The sequence below is a fragment of the Embiotoca jacksoni genome, unplaced genomic scaffold (assembly GCF_022577435.1).
Source record: "Embiotoca jacksoni isolate LCO1_2020_lvr unplaced genomic scaffold, fEmbJac1.0.p SCAF_14, whole genome shotgun sequence".
NCBI lineage: Eukaryota > Metazoa > Chordata > Actinopteri > Embiotocidae > Embiotoca > Embiotoca jacksoni.
The window spans coordinates 5,307,000-5,326,786 of NW_027185274.1; the positions used below are offsets into that span (position 1 = coordinate 5,307,000).

The 19,787-nt window shown below is 42.5% G+C and overlaps 1 protein-coding gene across 1 annotated transcript; it reads right to left on the reverse strand.

The window, feature by feature from the left end:
- Positions 1–1,935: 1,935 nt before the first annotated feature.
- mpzl3 (myelin protein zero-like 3) lies at positions 1,936–17,450 on the reverse strand. The gene is made up of 6 exons (XM_069147564.1): positions 17,244–17,450; positions 13,893–14,059; positions 8,915–9,128; positions 5,303–5,459; positions 3,397–3,466; positions 1,936–3,159 (listed from the first exon to the last, which is right to left on the reverse strand). The coding sequence occupies exons 1-6, from the start codon at positions 17,311–17,313 to the stop codon at positions 3,079–3,081; spliced, it is 759 nt and encodes a 252-aa protein (XP_069003665.1). The 5' UTR covers positions 17,314–17,450; the 3' UTR covers positions 1,936–3,078.
- Between the last annotated feature and the right edge of the window lie 2,337 nt (positions 17,451–19,787).

The following is a 19,787-nucleotide window of genomic DNA, read 5'->3' on the forward strand; positions in this document are numbered from 1 at the left end:
GCAGGACCCTAAGTCTAAATTTGGATTGTGTTACAGGCAGATATCACCGCGGTCAAACGTTTTCTGATTATATCAAGTCAAATCCTTAAAGCTCACAGCTTCCATCAGACACGTTTTTTCTCTCCAAAGCATTTAAGATACGTGTTGCATGTGGATTCCAGAAGGAGGCGAGGATGCTTCCAGACTGAAGTCACAGCATTAAATTAAAGGGACATTTTCAATTGGCCGACACATTTACAGTAAAACGGTTGAATATTCATTCCATTCATCTTATCTGAACCTTTTTTTTTTTATATATATAAATGTTTATTCACTGAAATACATTTTTCATATACTAGCTTGTCAGCCCATTTATGCATCTACACTTTTAACCTTAAATCCCTCAAACACCTCAATGTTTCTGATCAATGCATCTTCCCATCACTTCTGCTATCTTGTGTGGAACACTAATATCGAGTCCGTTGGACAGAACAAACCTGATTGTTAAAGTGTGTTTAAAGTATTTGACTTGCTGCCCTCTCCGCATTGCTCACCCTAGACTTAATAACTGAATTTCTACCAAAAGCTAATCATTGATTACTTATGTATTTGTTGAATCACTGGGAGGCAGGCGTATTGTGTCAGTGTATTATTCATTCAGAAGTATTTGCTCTACAGATTACAAATATGTGACAGAACTTCCCAGATGCATTTTAGTTTTTAATTGCTATCTCAGTTTGTATCTTTTGGTCTCGCTTGTTGCACATGCATAATCAAGTATACTGCATATCCGTGATGCATAAACTTTAATTCACAGTTTAAAATACTATTAAGATCTGAAGTAGCATTGTTACTTTCATGTCAATTTTCAAACATTTTGAACATGTAAAGTGGCCTTAAATCTCTCCTCCCTCCCGTGCTCGCCGTTTCCGTCTACGATCCACTAGAGACAGAGGACGATGACCTCAGAGGGTGAAATATCAAAAGGTGTTACTACCACTCACAACAAAAGCAACCAGGTGTCCACTCCTGAACTGGCACATCGGGACTCCAACGTCGGACACAACTGCACTCCAACAAGTCGCACGGGTGTCCTCCTATGAAAAACCCACTTCACTGAGTCACACAGGAAGTGGACTGAGTTGGAGGGAACTCGCCCACTTCTTAAACTGTATCAACGCAAAGAATGAGGGAACAATTTTCAATGATATGATTACTAAATGAGCAATAAAAGCAAAGGTAAAGGAAGAATTGAACGTCCCCTGGTGGTGGTGGTGGGGTGGAGCTGGTTTGAAGCTCAGCCATCATTGTTGGGTCTGGCTTCCTCTGGACGCTGCCGTTTGGGAGGGTTTTGTATTGCACTCTTAAGGTTTGTTCCAACGCTTCCTGCGATTCGCAGCCAGTAAACAGTCCCCGACAGATGAAATAAATTTGGATAAATAGGGGGGTGTTCCTCTCTGCTCAGCCCAAAGGCGGATTCTACGTTGATGAAACAGATGTTTCGTAAACTGTTTGGCTTAATTTGAGCATTTGGAGAAATGGATGTGGATCATCAGCAAGAGAAAATCTCTTGCGTGAAAGATTTTATTTGACAGTAATGGTATCATCTCCTTTCAGCCTGGAGACTAGAGAATCAAAACGACCTCCTCCGAAACGAGGTTTATCCAGAAAATCAAGTTCAGGCGGCAGTCTGCTGAGTATTTTCTTTCTTCAATCAATCCATTTTTTTTTTTTTTCTGCCCTGCCTGACGTGAGTAAGCTGTTGCCATGGCAGTTCAGATGAAGCAGGAATGATAATTGTTTCACCATAGTGGTGTGTAAATTATTAAAACCTAGAGGGCATGAATGAGCCGACTGAGAAAGAGAAAGGAAATGAGACAGAATGGGGCCTTGTCGTTTTCCGTGTGTGTCGTTGGCACCCAGTTCTTAGGTCTTTTCATGACTCTGGAGGCCCACGACTGCCAGACCAGACAGATGCTCCCGCAATTTACGAGTGAAGCTCCAGGACTCCAGCCGGTCCTTGGGAGTTTTTAAAGGAATATTCAGAAATATTCATGAATAGTGGAAGAGACCCATTCATGAATAGTGCAGCAGACCAAACAAAGAGAGAGCGGAGGAGAAAATGGCGGCCATATGCCATCGGCTTTACCAACAAATAGGCTCTGTTTGCTCACCAAGAAGCATCAATTTCACAAACAAAATCTTGATATCAATTAGCGTTTAAAAGATACGATGATCATCCTCTAACAAAGCCAAAGCCATCAGCCCATGAACAATATATTTTGGCAAAATGTTGCTGAAAAAAAAAAATCATAAACAAAAGCAACCTGTGACTCCAAAGTCAAAGTTCATTCCACATGAAATGACCACATCCATGAAAGCCAAACACAAATATCCCCAAAGTATACTTACTGGCACACAGTTACTGCTGACATGGCACAGTAATGCACAGAGGACTGAAAACATATCAAATAAACAGTAAAAGACAGTGTTTTCTATAAATAGTATTAAGTGGTCACATCTTATGATCGAAATCAAACAATTTATTTTCTTTCCAAACATGAACAGAAATATTCCACTACAGACAACAAAGACAGATTTCATACAGCCGCTTTGAAACGGACAATAAATTAGACAAAACGGCGCTCTCTCCTTCAGAATAAGAAAAGTGACATGTTTAAATCATCACGATATAAAAATATATGTAGTGCTCGTTGCGTGTTGGCATGTACAGGGTCAGTTTGACCGAATAGTACCAGTTCGGGTGCTACTGTGCAGAGAGACTGAACAGCAAATATCTCATCCACACCACAGACTTCAGAATTTACATTTCCTTTTTTCCCCCCAGCTCACTTTGTCGGAGCTTATAGGCAAAAAAAGTACAGCTAATTATTTACATATTCTGTGGTGTTAAATATACGGAGTATTTTCCAAAAGGGGTCACCACAAAAAGTAAACTATCACCAACGTGACTGGGCGAGTGGTGAACTGTGGCAAAGAAAGACATACAACCGGCATTGATTTCCAGTCAGTATCTCCCATTCCAAGGCCCCAGTAGGTCCGGAGGTTGCAGTTACAGCTCCTAACCACTAGGGTTCTCTAGCACTGAGATTCAACATAGCCATCATCTGCGGGAAGGAACTGTTTTGGGTTGTAGTACTCCGCCTCGTCCTCCGAGTCCTGGAAGAGACCGGAGAATAAAAGACAGTCAGATAAGAAGTACGTACATACGGAGACACAAAAAGCCAGACACAAAACAAGTATGGTGGAAAAATCTATATTTTACAAACCCTTAAGTCCTGTTGTCAGACATGGAGGGCATGTAAAATTAATCATGTGAAATGTATCTGGCAGACATGTCTCTAAGTTATTTATGGGTTGGAAGACGATGTTCACACGAAACGTTCAGTACTGTACCATCAGATATAGGTCACAGCATGAGGCCGTCTTTATTTTGGCTGCCGGTGGGTGGATGCCATACTCCTCTCTGGTGAATGCAGAATGGACAGTAGAGACGGTTAGTAAAGACAATAATCACACTCACAATGTCCATGAAAAGCGCTGTCTGTTTTTTTGTTTTTTTAAACAAAGTATCTACGTTTCAAGCAGGTCTTTATGAGGAAAGTGTCATTTCAACAACAATAAACTAGTCTGCAAATTTCATTTTTACTGATTCATACCATAAATAGCATTTAGTATTGACTCTTACACAGGAATCTACAGTTTAAAACTATTAAAAGGAATAGTTTGGGGAATATGGGGAATTCCCTGGTTTTGCCGAGTTGGATGAAAAGATTGTTACCGCTCAGAAGGCCGACCAATCGATGTGAAGCTGCCTGGAAGCAGCTGCCAGTCAGCTTAGCAAAGCATAAAGAAGTAAACTGCTAGTTCTTCCCAAAGCAAACAAAACTACCACCAGAAACTACAAAGCTCATTTATTAAGTTGAGCGGCTATTTTACCAGTAGACCTTTTTCCCGGCAGATATTTTGACCTGTCATTGTCGGGCAAGCACAGGTTAATGAAGTGTCCCAGTAAGCCGTGACATTGAACCAGCATGCACAAACGCAGGACCTCCCATAAATGGAATGCAGCTTTTCCTACAATGAAAGGTTAAAATGTCTGCTGGGGAAAAAGATCGATATACAGTGCAGTGCAATGCCACACTATTCTCTTTTCTTTTTTTTTTTTATGATTCATATTTGAATTGAGTTTCCAGAAAATTATAACAATAAGGACAAACTTCCAATCTGGAGTAAAAAAAAAGAAGAAGAAAACCAACAGCTGTGTCTAAATATAAATGAGTACCATAAATGGAGTTGGATAAGACACGATGAGAATACAGAAACACATCAAACCACAAGCATACTGAATACAACAAATTGACCGAAAGTAAAACGATAAAAAGCCACTCTATTCTATTAAACATGTTTCCCTCTCCAAGGAGGTGTGCCAGTGCAGTTACAACTAAATACAGGGGGAACTTTTGGGGAACTTCAAGTAGACAGAGGAATGGAAAGAAAACAAATAGCGGGTTCCAATATTTGATTTGGCTACAAAGAAAATTAAACGGTACAATATTTTTGGCCCTAATACCTCCATATTGATAGTGCAATAATGTTGTTGGCATGACTACTGGTGCTTTACACAGTGAGGTTTTGGATCAATAATCATCAGTCATGTGGTTATATTGACCATGTGGATAAAGGCAAACAACAGAGCAGCTACAACAGTCTGGTGCAGGCAGAGAAGAGAGAGGACAACACGTATGCTATGACACAATGTTACAATAAGCTTAAACAACATCTAGTCTTGTGAGATGATATCAATATTATGTCAATATATTGCCTAGTTCTACAAAAAAAGTTTTAAAAAATGAGGATAAAACCACACAAATACAAAAGTAACAAAACAGTCAGTAATAAACAGTAAACAACTTGAAGCCCAAAGTGCCAAAGTACATGAGAGTCTCTGCTGTTGGAACAACAAATGGCTTCTTTAATATTTATATTCCTGTACGACAGCAGTAAAAAGAGCAAATACCGGATCCTGAGACTTCCAACCAAAGGGAGGAACAGCGTCGCGTTTCAAACCAACCTGTAGATCAGCTGATATCAGACTCAAAGCTGGTTCACAGCGCCTTTCTACAGCCAGCAGACCCTTCTGAAAACAAACCTTTAACTTTAATAATCAAATCGTCAAATTCTTGTTTAACCTTCATCAAATTACCAAACCAGCGGCACATCTGTAACCATCAAAGCCTGCCATGACTGCCATTATCCTCAGGAGACCCACACCAGTGATTGGTAGATTAAATCCACTCACCCCACGGTGACCTCGATGGGTGATCTGTAGGCCTTCGATTGGTTCTGCTTTTTCTTCGGACAGAGCATCCGTCCAATCAGAATGAGGGTGATGATGGCAGAGGGGAGGAGGATGAAAGCCATGAGGACTGCGATGTCAGAGAAGTGAATGCTGGGTACTGAGGAGGAAGAGGAGGAAGAGGAGAACGTGAGGTCATCAGGCGACACGTTAACATGGTGTTTAGGAGCGCACAGTCACAGGACGTCATCCCATCTGAACTGTACGCTGTACACACAAACCATACACTTCACCTACATGTATATGTACCCAACAAGTGTCACTCTGCACTCATGAAGTCAGACCAAAAAAAAAAATGTGTCTCCTTCAAGGCAACATTTTGGGAAATATTCTGGCAGAGTAAGATGATCCCACTCCAACATCTGTACAGTAAATATGCAGCTGCATCAAACGGCCAGTTAGAGACAGCTGGCCAGGCACTGCCCGAAGTCAACAAAACCCAACAAGGAACTCGATGTTCTTTGTTAATCTGTACACAAACCAAAAAGTATAAACAATCATTTCCATTGCGCGTTCCAGGCTCTTCCTCGGCTGGGACCAACGACTTCCTGGTTGACGGGCAACTGCTCCCAGATAGAAAATAAACAAACAAGATGCTAGGCCTCGATGTTTGTTGGTGAGCTTTCAATCTGTCAATCTCCTAATTTTACCCGGAGTTAGTGGGTAACTTCAAATCGGAGGAGTAAGCCTCGAGTCATCCTCGCCAGCAGTCGTCTCCGGTCAGCTCACAGCCGAGCCAGGTGGATTTGTACGAGCCAGAATGCTTACGTCATGACAGGCTCGCACAAACACCGCATAGGTGTTTGGATTAGTCCGCGATATTAAAAATATGTAGCTGGCAAAGGAATTTTAAACCTTCTCCGCTCAGCCAACTCTCTGCAGGCTCACATCCAGACACCCGAGGTGAAATCAGGACAAACGCAGAAAATACTTAAAATCATACGTGCTCGAAAAGATGAATATGATTTTAACGTTAAAAAAAATTGAGTCTGCACGATATCATCAGAGTTCAGATTTAACAACAGTTATGTCATATGTGGACGGATGTGTCGTGCGCAGAGGAGGAAGTCAAATGAACAAGGCTGTTACACAAAGAATTTACCACGCTCAGTGATTTTGTGCGTGCATGCGTGCATGCGTGCATGCGTGCGCGTGTGTGTGTGTGTGTGTGTGTGTGTGTGTGTGTGTGTGTGTGTGTGTGTGTGTGTGTGTTGATCAAAAGGTTCAGAGACTGCTCCTGTTTTTCATGATGTGCATGGAGCAGGAAGATGCCAGAACCTATTGCGAGTATATATATTTAAAGTTCCGTCGCTCGATGACCATCAGCACCCGAGTTGCACGCATTCGTGTCGAGCAGCGGTCTGCGATGATGTCTCCGTGCACCTACACCTGGAGCACAGCGAATGACGTGCTCCAATGTTTTGGGGAAGAGGCAAAAGTGGCCGAGAGACAAAACGCGTCCGGCAGAGGTGGTGGGGAGCAACAAGCGCGTTACATCGGTTGATATCGGGTACCAATCGCTCTATTTAAATGAGGCACCCGCGTCTGTTAAAGTGATTCCGGCCGTTCTGACAGAACGACCGCAAAAGGAAAAGGAAATCTGATCCCATTGAAATTCATAAATATTTATCTAACAAGAACAAAACGCTATATAGGAGATTATCAGTGTTGGAAAAAAAATTACTCGGAGGCTTGGTTCAAAATCAAACACGTCGGACATTTATTCTTGCAAGAAGGAGCAACTAGGTGCACCCTCAAAGAGAGGTGTCCAGCAGTGCTCTCTCCAGCAGTTCTCTACCTCACTCCGCCGTAGGGCAGCTTTTATACAGTTGACAAACAATTGACATTCACTCCCATTCCCTTTGTATCTGCTTTCGTATGGTAATACTGATTTGGTTGTAGGTCACAAGATAAGGACGCAGGGGAGTCGTCAATTAGATGCGGAAAGTAAAACAGTAAAGGAATCACTTGCAAATAAGACAGAAAACAAAAGAAACTTTTCGGAGCCTACTTGACAAAGAGACTTTCTGGAGCCACAATGCAAACGAGAGGAAGAGACAAATCTTTTTTTCCATCAGTCAGCGAGGAAGTCAATACCGTGGGAATGACAAAAAGATCAATAGATTAAATTATGAGAAGATGGCAAAATATTAGGCGAAAAATTAAAAAAAAAAAAAAAAAGGCTTTTAATAAAACGTCGGCAAATAAAAGAGGAGGGACGGTGGATGAGATCCTCTAACAAACAGCGATCAGCAGGTCCAGATCTTTCTGTGATGAGCAGGTGACTTTTCATTCAGTACCTCGCGAGTGCTCGTGAACCTGATGAAGCTACCTGTGAATTGTGCGGGACACATTCAGGACCTGTGACGGCACACCTGAATAACGGGACTGGGTGGGATATCCAGGCAGCGATACGCTGGAACGACCCAGAGACAGGAAAATGCTGAGTCGTAAGTTTTTTTAATTGCTGGTATTTCGTGACTCCTCCTCCTTGTTGTTGGCTGTCAATCATCATTCAGTTCATTCAATAACTCAGAAACGTCATCGCTAAACAGACCACATGTCTGAATGTCTTTTCCTCTGGCATCTCAGAAATGTTTACACGGGTGGAAAACCACATTCTCTGCGTATTCTTTAGTTTCCCTGCGTCTCCTTCTCACCACAATAATAAGAGCAGCCGTCTAACCAGATTTGTGCATCTGATTAACACGTTCCTTTCGGTCGTACTATAAAATACCCACGCCATCACTTCTCCTGTTTCTACTTTCAGGTTTGGTAAATATCGTTGCGGGTGCTGAATTGATCTATTCGCGTGTTCCCTCCCAGTATTTTAAAAGCTCAGGTAGAATCGCCCAATATTACATATGCATGCAGGCAAACACGCAAAATGGACAACGTGCGTTAAATTGCACATTTGAACGGTTCAATCCTCACGGCACGTCGTCAGTAGATCTGCTCGGACATTGTTTTGAGGTTGTTGTGGAGTTTGCGAACCTCGAGTGAATCAGGCCCTTTGAGCGGCGCCCCGTCATGTTGGATAACCCAAACTCCAGGAAGCCAAAGTTAAGGTTATCTGCACCGCAAGTTTTCCCTCCGACTCCTCAGAATGTCGCAGCAGAACTCGGCGCACGATGCTGCGAATGTCAAAGAAAAAAAAAAAAAAAAAAACACCTGGTTGCACAGCTGACCTTCTTTGTACAAAGCTCAGTAAGGTTCTGTTCCTCACAAACAGGAACGCCACTCAAAACCCCTCTCGAGGCGCGTCGCTCCTTTGCCGTCGATTTTCGGAGGCGTTCGGTGCGAAGCTCCCGAGTTCGGCCAGAAATTTGACGCGAGCCCTCCGACCGACGTCGGTGGAGAAACGAAACGGCCGACGCGCCGGATCGGAGGTCGAAAACACCCGAGCGGTTCAGGTGCGGACGTCGAATCAAGCGACAACGCTGGGAACGCCCGCCCACGAGAGTCCTAGCTCCAGTCCTGCTCCGCGCAGGTCGCCACGGCGATGTCCTTCGCCGGACTTCCTGTCCCCACCCTCGCGCGTGTGCAACGTCTTACCCTTCGGTGTGACGGTGAGTACGGTGTGCGACGTCGGGGACCCGTGGACGTCCGGGGGGTTTCTGACCGAACAGGTGTAGGTCCCGTTGTCGTTGAGCGTGGCGTTGAGCAGCGAGATGGAGGCGTCCCCGCGCGCCGGGCTCCCCCGCCACTGGATCCGACCGACGAACTGGCCGTCGGGCGGGGGGAACGCCCGCGACGAGAAGTGGAAGAACTAGAAGGAGGGGAAAAAAAGAGAGAGAGAGAGACAGGGTGAAGGACTTCGTCTTTTGTATAAAACAGATGAGTGGGGTTGAGGTGGTGCAATTAAAAAGAACGCATGTACAAAACGGTGAAACGGGTCGTGATTTGCGCATTTACAGAACTGCGTGGTGTCACTTTAGGAGAAAACCATCGAAAACGTCTCGCTCGGAAAGGCAAAAAGAAAAAAAAATCAGCCTAATCACTTCTGAGTCTTGTCTGGAGCAACAGATGGTGCTGGGACATTTTTCTTTTGGCAATATTGTTGATAGCAGCGTGAAGTGGGCTCCGCGCTCAGTCTGAAAACTACCAATACAAAATCTGATCAAGCATAAATCTGCGGGCGTCTCATTTCAAAAACTCATTTTTCTACCCTTCGGTTTAACGTTTACCGCGTCAGTCCGTCTTCGACAACCAACGCCGTCCCGTCGTTCCTCCCACGCCTCGCTGACCCAGGCCTCTCGGCAACACCACATCCGGAGGGTGAGCGCGTTGTGCACGCGGGTGGGTGGAGGAAGAGGGAATGAAAGAAGTGGAAAGACTGCAGTACGTGTTTTTCACAGGGAGTCAACCGAGAGTGTAGAATTTTGCATTTTCATAGGATTTATGACGCACCGCAGACAAACAACAAAACAAAAAGGAAAGTAAACGCATATAAAAACCAATCGGAAGACGACAAGACATTGAATTGAAAAGTATTAATTGTTGTCTGTACATATTCTATTCTCTTCTGAATTAAGTCTTTTAAAAATGTTTGCTCGGCCAGAAAAGAAACCCTTATGTTAAGTTTGAAAATACAGCTAGTGAGAAGTCATGTAATGCGAGCGGCTGGGCGTTCATCTTCCTAAGTGCACTTAACTGCTTGAGACGGAGGAGGAAGAAAGACGGCGCGGTGCTTTGAGATTATAAGCGGGATAAGAGCAGCGCTGCATGGCCAATCATCTACGCTCTCAGCGCGGACCGGAGCCGGTTGGTGATTTCTTTCCAAGAAGTTCACTGATGTCTTTGCACCTCCACATTTCATGCGGCCGCATCTAAATTACACCTGAAGGGCTCTAAAAAAAAAAGGCACATGATTGTTCTAGTGGATAAAGAGTATTTATCGTCACGTGCGGGGGGGCTCCGTATAGATAATGTGCCATGTAAAATTGTTCACGATATAGCTGATAGAATTCTGAACATCATTTCAAAAAAAACAATTATTGGAATAATGGCAATATTCCAACTTGTTGATCAGATCTGAACGAGATGAACACCTATTTCATTTGACTGTAATTCTGTTTCTTGAAATGACTTCACTCTCACACAACACACTCCTTGAACCTCTTCACTGTGACTTCTGTCTTCACAGTTCACCCGAAAATGACTGTCAAGAATCAGAATCCGAAATCAACCAAACTATAAGAGCCAATATGTGTAAATAAAAACGTAGAGTACGCGAGCACAAAAAAGAGTCCAGTGAAATAAAGCTGATATTTTTGAACCATTACTGAAGATCTGCAAAACCCAAATATGTTCCTCAAAAGTTGCTGGAATTGCACAACACACTAATGATGTTACCGTCAAGTGCTTTTAAGGTTATTAATCTCTCATCAGTACAAGTTATTCCTGTATATCATAAGTTTAGTATTGCCGGAGTGACACTGTCCACTTTATTTCTCCAAGCGGTGAAATAAAATATTCACAGTTCTCTTGATCCGGTTGAAATTCCTTTACATTTTTGAAGTGCTTGAAGATGTATTACCGCTAAAGGACATGTCATTTAAGAGAGCCAATAAAAGCGAAGGGAGCGGTCCAATTTGTCACGTTAACATTTAAATGTGTATGGATTGGCTCAAAGCCTCGTTTTGATCCTCTACTGCTAATGTGACAGCATCACGCATTTATATAAACTCAACACTTCCTGTATGCATTTCAAATTAAAATTGTTCAGTAAACAAAAACCCTTCGTTTCTTAAAGCTTTGATTTTGAAACATTTGCAGGAAGCTGCTGTTTGACAATAACACTTTCGATGAGTAATCTAGAACAACATTGAAAACGGCACAATTATTAACTGTATATGGAAATATAGATCATCGTCTATGTTAACATAACATTAACATTAACATAAACGTTACAACTGAAGATAACAAACGTAGGGTCTCCCCCACCATTATAACACCGATGTGCAGCACCCAAGTGGATTTTCACAGCACCTAACCCACGACAAGACTTGTTTTGTTTGGTGATTGTCAGAAAGTGAATAAAAAAATAAAAAAATAAAAACATATTGTCATAATAATAGTCCAAAATTACGTGGCGTTTTAAGTCAAATAACTGCCCACCACCTCCTACCGTGACCACAGCACCTCAGCCCACCGTAGACCAGGGGGAAACCCCTGTTATGTAATCTACTGTATGTAAAAACCGTCTGCATGTGTGAGCTGTCAGAGCAATATTTAAATCTGAACTCAAAATAATACAAACCTGGACAGTGTTTCTTGTGCGTAGCTTATACTGTACATTTACTGCCCGCGTAAAACACTAGGTACAATGTCAACAATTATAACCGTGTATAAATATGCAAACATAAAAAGACGTGAACGATCACAGACACCGATACAGTTTTATGGTTTTACGACTGTTTGTCTATCAGCTCCGTTTTCCTGAGAGACTGATTGTGGGCCTGGCAGAGACAGAGCTGGTTGTCTCCGTGCGCTGTTGTTCATCCACGGCTGATCGTTTAAGGACTTGGCAGAGCTCAGCCTACATGAGAGCAGCCTGAAGTCAGTGACTACATCAGAGTCTGCTCCGTCTGGAAACAAACACTACACCCGACGACCCTTTTGAATTCCTAAGAATTGCTGCAACATGACCAAGATCTGGGGACTGTTTTCAGCCGGGACCGCCTACGCTACAAATCTGAGACATTTCAGACTGAAGCTCCGACTGACTAGACCAAATTAACAGTGGCACAAATTTTTTGATTATAATAATAGATTTCAATTTAACGTTATTCAGCAGAATTCTATTGCCAAATCCCCCAATTACCATCGGCTCCCACCGATATTTGATTGAACACGCAGCCTCTCTTCTCCAATCTACAAAATTAATTCTCATCAGGACTGAGGTAATTATGCAAGCCACTGAAGCACTGCAGCAATTCTGAATGACACTAAAGCTTTGGCAGCAAAATTATTTTTATTATATTTTCTGATAAGAGGTTTTCACATGCTTATTCATGGTCTCTCCCAGCCTGATATACGACCCGGGGACACACAGGCCAAAAAAAAGCAGCCAAAAGTGCTAATGAAATTGGATGGCAAGTAAATGAAGGCTCAGAAAAAGAAATGAGAAACTTCCAGACTTGTTCCCATCTTTGGGTCAGATCAGGAAACTGCCACTTATCATACATCTGCGACAAAGAGAGCGAGCAAGCAGGGGTGGGTTGAAGAAAACGTGTGCAAAGGTGGGGTTTTTTTCTTTCTTGGGTAGCAGCTGACACACCGTTTTACTAGGATCTGTGTGGCTCTGTGAGTTAACACCGTGCTATCTGCTGACTGACCCACACGTGTATGCACACGCCACACCGTGTCAATAAAACGTGCACCAAGTCCTTTTTCCCGTCTCCTCCTGCCTCGACACACTCTGACACCGGACAACTACATCTCGATGACTAAACCAACAGCACTCCATATCAGCCGAGCCACAGAACATTAGCCTCCACTCAACTCTGAGTGCTCCTATAGGATATGATTGCATATAGGGTTGCAGCTACCGCACTATGGATTCCATTGGTCCGAATGCAATTACGCAGAACCACACTCGATGGCTATCGTCAAGTACAAATGGAACTGCTTAAATTGTGCGGTGCGTTTTTAGTGGACCGGTCAGTGAAACTCTACCCAGAGTGTGCTGCGTTCGAGGACTGAGTGCAGTTATGGGTTAGGACGGATACATCTGAACGCATTTCCAACAAGACCACAACACCATCGCAGAGGAAAGAGGGTATTGCGGTAGCTGAGGTTAACTGGGGGAAGCCTCGGAAAGACGCAACGGATGGACTGGAATGTGGATGAGTAAAACCTCAGCAGTGAGGCGCATACAAATCTAAGTTATTGGTGCAAACAGTGTCTCCATTAAAACTGAGGGCGAGATCTATTTGCTTCGGGGCCTTATTACTGTCACAGCGGGCGGAGAGGCGGGTTCAGAAATCAAGAGAAGTCGAGCCGGTCAGGAATGCAAATAAGGTAACCAGATACTCAAACAAGCTGTGTTTGTACAGATTGCCGATGGAAATCACGTATCTGTGCAATGAACGCAGTCTGCGAGGTTTTAAAAATAACAGAATAACGCCTAGTAGTTACATACGCATTTTATTAGATTCATTTCCTGATTAATTTACAAATAATTTTGTCTGTTAAATGTCTAAACGTCTGTTAGGGGATCCGTGTGAAGGATTTAGTAGCATCTAGTGGACACCAGCTGGACGCCCCTCACGTCACCTGGCCTTCTCAAGAGTGGAAGAGAATCTCTCGAGAGTCAGTGATTGCTTTGTCCCTTCTGGAGCACCTGTTTATTTACCTCTTCAGTGTAAATACAACAACAAGTCAATCGTTGTGCTTTTTGGAGAACGTACTGCCCAAATTGTTTACGAAAGAGAGGACTGTACAGACAGAGCTTCTTTACATTTCAAATGTTCACCGTGAGAATAAAACAGCTTTGTCCCGACAGTAATTCTGATAAATGTATACTCACTGTGTTTGGTGGACCTCCGCTCTGGGGCCTGTAGGACCAGTCGACACTCATCCTACTGGTGGGCCTACTTGTGGAGGTAAATGTGCAGGACAATGTGACGGCATCCCCCTTCGACGCATGGAGCTCTGCTGGAGTGCTCACTGTGATGCAGGAGACTGCAGAAGGACCTGCAGGTGAAATATTAGAAAAAAGAAAAAAAAAAAATGATGAAAGGGAGAGTGATAAAGAGGATGAAAGCAGGACGTGAAATGTGATAAGAGCAGATTCACACGTTTAAGTGTTCAGGAGGAAAGATAAAGGAGCGTAGAAATAACCAGAGACAAAGGGGAACACAGTGAGCGGCACTGTACCATCTTACTTTAAGCAAAACAGTAAATAAAAAAAAAACAACCTGATAACATCTAAAAACCCGCTCACACCGTGGTGGCATGAAAGCGTCAGCACAGCAAAGTCATCCTGGGGGACACGGCACCGAGTGACACTCCAATACAAGTTTCTCACCAGCCTCTCTTGTTGAATTTGACAGACTCGCTGCACACTTGTCTGTCAAGGACCTTCAGCTGCAGATAAGGCTTTGTCCCGGTGTCTCTCTGGATGCGTCTCCACTGTTATCACTTCACTGAGAACGCCAAAGGGAGTCCAGCCACAGCACTGTCCACAACAAATGCTACTTAGGCGCTTCCTGGACTGTACCCATGAACAACAAGTGAACTGATGGCTTCGTTTAGAAGATGACAGTTTGCACAAATGCTGGATATATATATATATATATATATCAGTTTTTAAGACCAAGATGACAGGAAACAACTTACGAGACACACAGTATGGAAGCATATGAACTTTGAGCTAACGATCATCAGTAACCTTGTTAACATGCTCATCTTAGTTTAAGCATGTTTGCAGGCTAATTTCTGCTAATTGGAATTTAACACAGAGTAGTACAGCTTATATAAAAAAAGATAAGAACAAGAAGATATAAAGAAGAAGATAAAAAGTCACAGTATCACAAAGCTCAGTTAAATTTACCCTCATGGGACCTTTAATATCAAAACAGCTGTCAAGATAAGTCACAAATGCCAAGCTTGTGGCGTCACTAAAGGAAACAAGGTTAGTTTATGTTTAAAAGGTCCCATATTGTATCAAATCTGATATACATAACTTTTTTTTGATTGCAAAGTTGGTCTAGGTGCTAAATTAATACTTCAAAAGTGTTAAAACCATCTGTTCATTTCGAAACACATGGGCCCTACTGCCCGTGTTCAGTCGCTGTGCCAATGACACTTCAGTAAGTTTAACTCACGATCATATCATATCATATATGTGCAATCTAGCACAAACCACTGTCTATGTCAAACCTGCAACGTGGAAGGTCATTTTGTTGCGGACCTGGCAAGCTACGAGGCCGGAGAAAACCTCTGCCGACCGAAGGGTCAGCCAATGAGAAGAGAAGGTCAGCGACGTCACTGTGCCCGACATAAACGGACACCAAAAAGCCTGTTCTTGGTAGAGCTCCAAATAGAAGCTGAACAAAGTACATATAAAACTATGTTGAGATAGTTCATGGTTCTTAAAACCACAAAACAAAAAAGCTTCTTACAGATATCCAAGACTGCAAATAAACACCAGAGAAGTAAAAATAGCAGACCCGTGAGGAATTAACCTTCTGGAGAACCATGAACGTCTGAACAAAATGTCATGCCGAGACATTTATTTATATGCATTTAACTAAATTGGTGAAAGTTTTCACCTGCTGGTGGCACTATGTTTAAAAACAAAAAAAGTTACCAAAGTGAAATTATCCTCTGTGGACCACGAATGTCTGCAGCTAATTTTACAGGAACAATTGTTAAGTTTTGTTTTGGTTTTTTTTACTCTGAAATACAAATGTCAATTTGAGGGTTTTAAGATATTTCAGTCTGGTAAAATAACGGAAAGGAAAACTGGCAGTATTTTCTTATCGATCATCACTCACATTAACACACTACTGTTTTTGGGGAAGAAATGAAAGAATCCTCACACACACACACATTTCAAAAGCCTCGAACTGCCTTTCATCTCGAAGGAGCGAGCAATAAGCTCAGCAATCAGCAGATACAACCAAACTTAGACCGACACCGCTGGTTTCATCAGAGACTCCCAACAGTCGCGATAAGGACAAAGTTTATCTCGCACAAAACAGCGTAAGTAATCTCAGGCGAGCAGTCCGATTCATCTCCAAAGACCCCCGGGGGCGAGCGGGGCGACAACGTGAACAAGGCTATCGCTTCATAAAAGTGGAAATCAAGCAGAGGAGCCTTGAAGGCTGAACCGGTCTCGAACTCGGGAGACACGGCAGATGCTGACAATCTCATAATTAGTAGTGGGACAGGGAAGTTGGCAGCTCATCAGTGGTCATGTTGACACCTGGTTTCTGGACATGTATTTGAGAAAAGAAAAAAAAAAAGTAAACAGGAAGACAACATCATGCTGTGATAGTCTGGTAGCTGTCCTGATGTGACCCTGGCAGGAAAAAAAAAACAACACGTTTTTGTTTATAGACATACTGGCAGATACAATACATTTTACCAGGCATATAATGCATGCGTTTATCTAAATACAAACCAAATTATAATGATACAAATCTCCCTTGATTTCATGTTTTGACAGGGATGCATGTATAGATCTATAATTTGTACTCCTTCAATATTAAACGTCACATACTTGGACAGAGAGAGAGAGAGAGAGAGAGAGAGAGAGAGGCTGCCCACAGTTCAGCGCCATGTTTGTGAAGTACTTGGCAGAAAGACGATGCTCTTAAACTTACTGCATACCAGTGTCCAAGCCTGGTTCCTTACCCAGGCCTTGACTTTATTACACAGTGGAGGCTTACCTGGCCTCTATGGCTTTGCGTTGACTTAGTCACGCAACATAATGTATTTAATTGACGTTTTTTTTTTTTTTATAAGACTTAAAATGTGTCAGAAGTGGAGTTCACAACAACACTCTGATGTTTCCGGATTTACTGAACGTGTTCAAGTAAAAAAATAAACACAATTTAAGCACAGAAGATTTCCTTTGAATCACCTAAAACTAGGTGGAGGCTTTTATCTGGCGGCTTTACATTCAAGCGTGCGGTGTACGAGCTGAAATCATGTCGAAAAAATGCACACCGAACCTCGCCTTAAATAGTATTTAGACACGTTATCCCCCCCCCCCAAAAAAAACAAAAAAAAAAACAGCAACGCCAACTAATGTAACTGGCCGTCGGATAGAGCAAACTCGGAGCTTGACGAAGACAAACATTGTTTGCGCTGAAACTTCAGCTGAAACACGGCGACGTGACGGCCGAGCTCCGACAGTGTGTTTACTCACCGAAACAACCGAGCAAACTCAGCAGCAAAACCACGTTCACGGCGGCCTTTCCTCGGACCGGTCGACGCATTTTAAGTTATAAAAAAACGACTCCGCTGGCGTGACGATTGGAGAGGGGAAAAAAAAAAAATTAAAAAAAAAAAAAAAGGGTCGAGTCAAAACTTCCGTAATACTGCGTCCATAGTCAAATTTGTCATGACTCAGTATCTCCGCTGCGCCCTCATGACTGCGCTACCTGACAAACAGGTGTATCAGGAAGTGGCGCTTCGGGTAAACTGGGAGTGGAACCAACGTCAAGGCTTAGGTGTTGAAAGGAAGGAAACACCCTGGCGAAATAAAAGTTTTAACACGCAGGGACATTGAGAGTGACTCAGTTTAATTGAATGGAAACATTCCCTTAAGGAGAAAGAAAACAAACAAACAAAAAACACTATAATAATAATAATAATAATAGCAATAATACTCTCCTTTCAAAGTAAAGCAGAAAAGCTTAACGATGCAACCTTTACTTAAGTAAAAGTACCAATGCAGCAATGTAAAAGTACTCTATTTCAAATTAAAGTCCTGCATAGGTTTGTTCCTCTCTGAAATGTAGGGGGGTGAAATGGCATCAAATGGAAATACTCAAGTAAAGCACAAGTATCTCGAAATTGTATTTAAGTACAATACTTGAGTAAATGTAGGCTACCTTCCACCACAGCATGAAGTACAGCCTATATAACTTAATTCAAGGTTAATTGCTGTATGTGAGCTACTGAAAATGATTTTCTGTTCATTCTGGCAGATTAATTTCTAAATATAAATGTTGATTATGAGCATGAGACTTTTGGTTTTTGCTGTGGAACCAAAATAAAACCAAATTAAACTGTAACACAGTTTCACCACCCACCTTCATCTCCTCTTATGACCCCTCTGAGTGGAGGCCTTATCTCCACTGCCAGCCTCTGCATTAAACCACAGATGCTCTGTTGGGACTCCCCTGCAATTTCTAGGCGAATACCTCCACTATCCTTGTCCCCGATCGCCTGTCTTTACTGTTGTAATTATCTCTAATTGGAAAAGGTATTTGTTTTTCCAGTCGACGCTAGTTTATTTCGCTAGGGTGTAATGCTTTATCTCTCAACTACATGTTTGTACAGAGTCCTTTTGAAGTTTATTTAGGTCTTTATTTGGTCTACATTGTCAGCTCGGTTCTTACATCCATCTGGTCTGCCCGGAGCGTTTCCTCCAATCAGACAACAGAGATGCTGCTGTTGTCATGTTGTATCATTTCAGAACGAGAGCAGAGTCCTCTATTACATCAAGCTTTGCTTTTTCAAATACACTGTGTGATGTAGCAGGTATTTTCTTTAACTTCATTCAGCATTTGACAGAATCACATTCATTGCTAAATATTTAATATGTAGATGAATACACATCGGCATTGTGCAGTAAGAAAAAATAAATTCAAAGCAAATAATCCCTGGTGTTTTATAGTCATTTATAGTAGCTGCAAGAGGTGATGAGCTCATATTCCTCATGTTGATTTTTAATTATATTCTAATTAAACAGTAAGGCTTCCTGACAAGGCAGGGTTTTCATACAAATGATCGTGTCATAATGTTTTACACCATTAAGGATAAAGAGATTCGGGTACAGTACAGCTGAATGTTGTCTGTGTTTCATCACCGCTGGACAAAGATGCAGCACTTTCTTCACAGCTGCAGTAAGGTACACAGTCATTTTGGCCCATGCTCTTACCTGGCTGTACTTTGTGTTTTTGTTTGGTTCCTGCATCCATTCACAAGTACAATGTTGGTATTGTATCTGTTAACAAGATTATGTAACAGTTCCACACTGAGGCAGGGGTGGAGCTTCCCTTTTTGAATAGATGCTGAGTTACAGGACTCACCTTACCAGGGAGCATTTACAACCTTCACTTTCCAAAGGGCCATATTGTGTTAACTATTTTTTTATAATCTGCTTGAGCACAGTTTTATGCTGCTTACCTGGGTATGGTCACACACCCTTATATTGTGTTTTGTGTGTGTGTGTGAATACAAGGGCTCTCTGTCTGGTTACAGTAGTGTGGTCTCAGTTTCAGCTGAAATCTTCTCAGTCACAATAAAGGTCTCTCCCCTTTGCTGGCTCTGTGGCGACTCTGGTCAACAAGAGACCTGTTCTTCTGCTGTCAACACTGGAGGGGACGAATAAAGGTGATTTAAATTGTTGGGGCCAGACGGTGTATGTGACCATTATCCGTCTCCCAAAAACGTGAGAGTCCTGCGCTCTTTTCATCAGTTTATACGCACTGAATAGTCGATGAAAAGTTGTATCAGCTTCACTCCAACACACTTCATGTATTTTAACATGCAGATAGTTTTCTCAGGGCTGTCACAAACAAAAAGAGCAGCTTTACTCAAAAGGAGATCCTTCTGATGTCATGAGAATAAACCTGACTCACAACCTTTAGAATGAATGCATTAATAAGCAGGTTGTGTGAATACATGTGTGTGGACAGTTGCAGCTTTATGTTCTCTGTCTGCAACTTGTCATGCCAAAGCA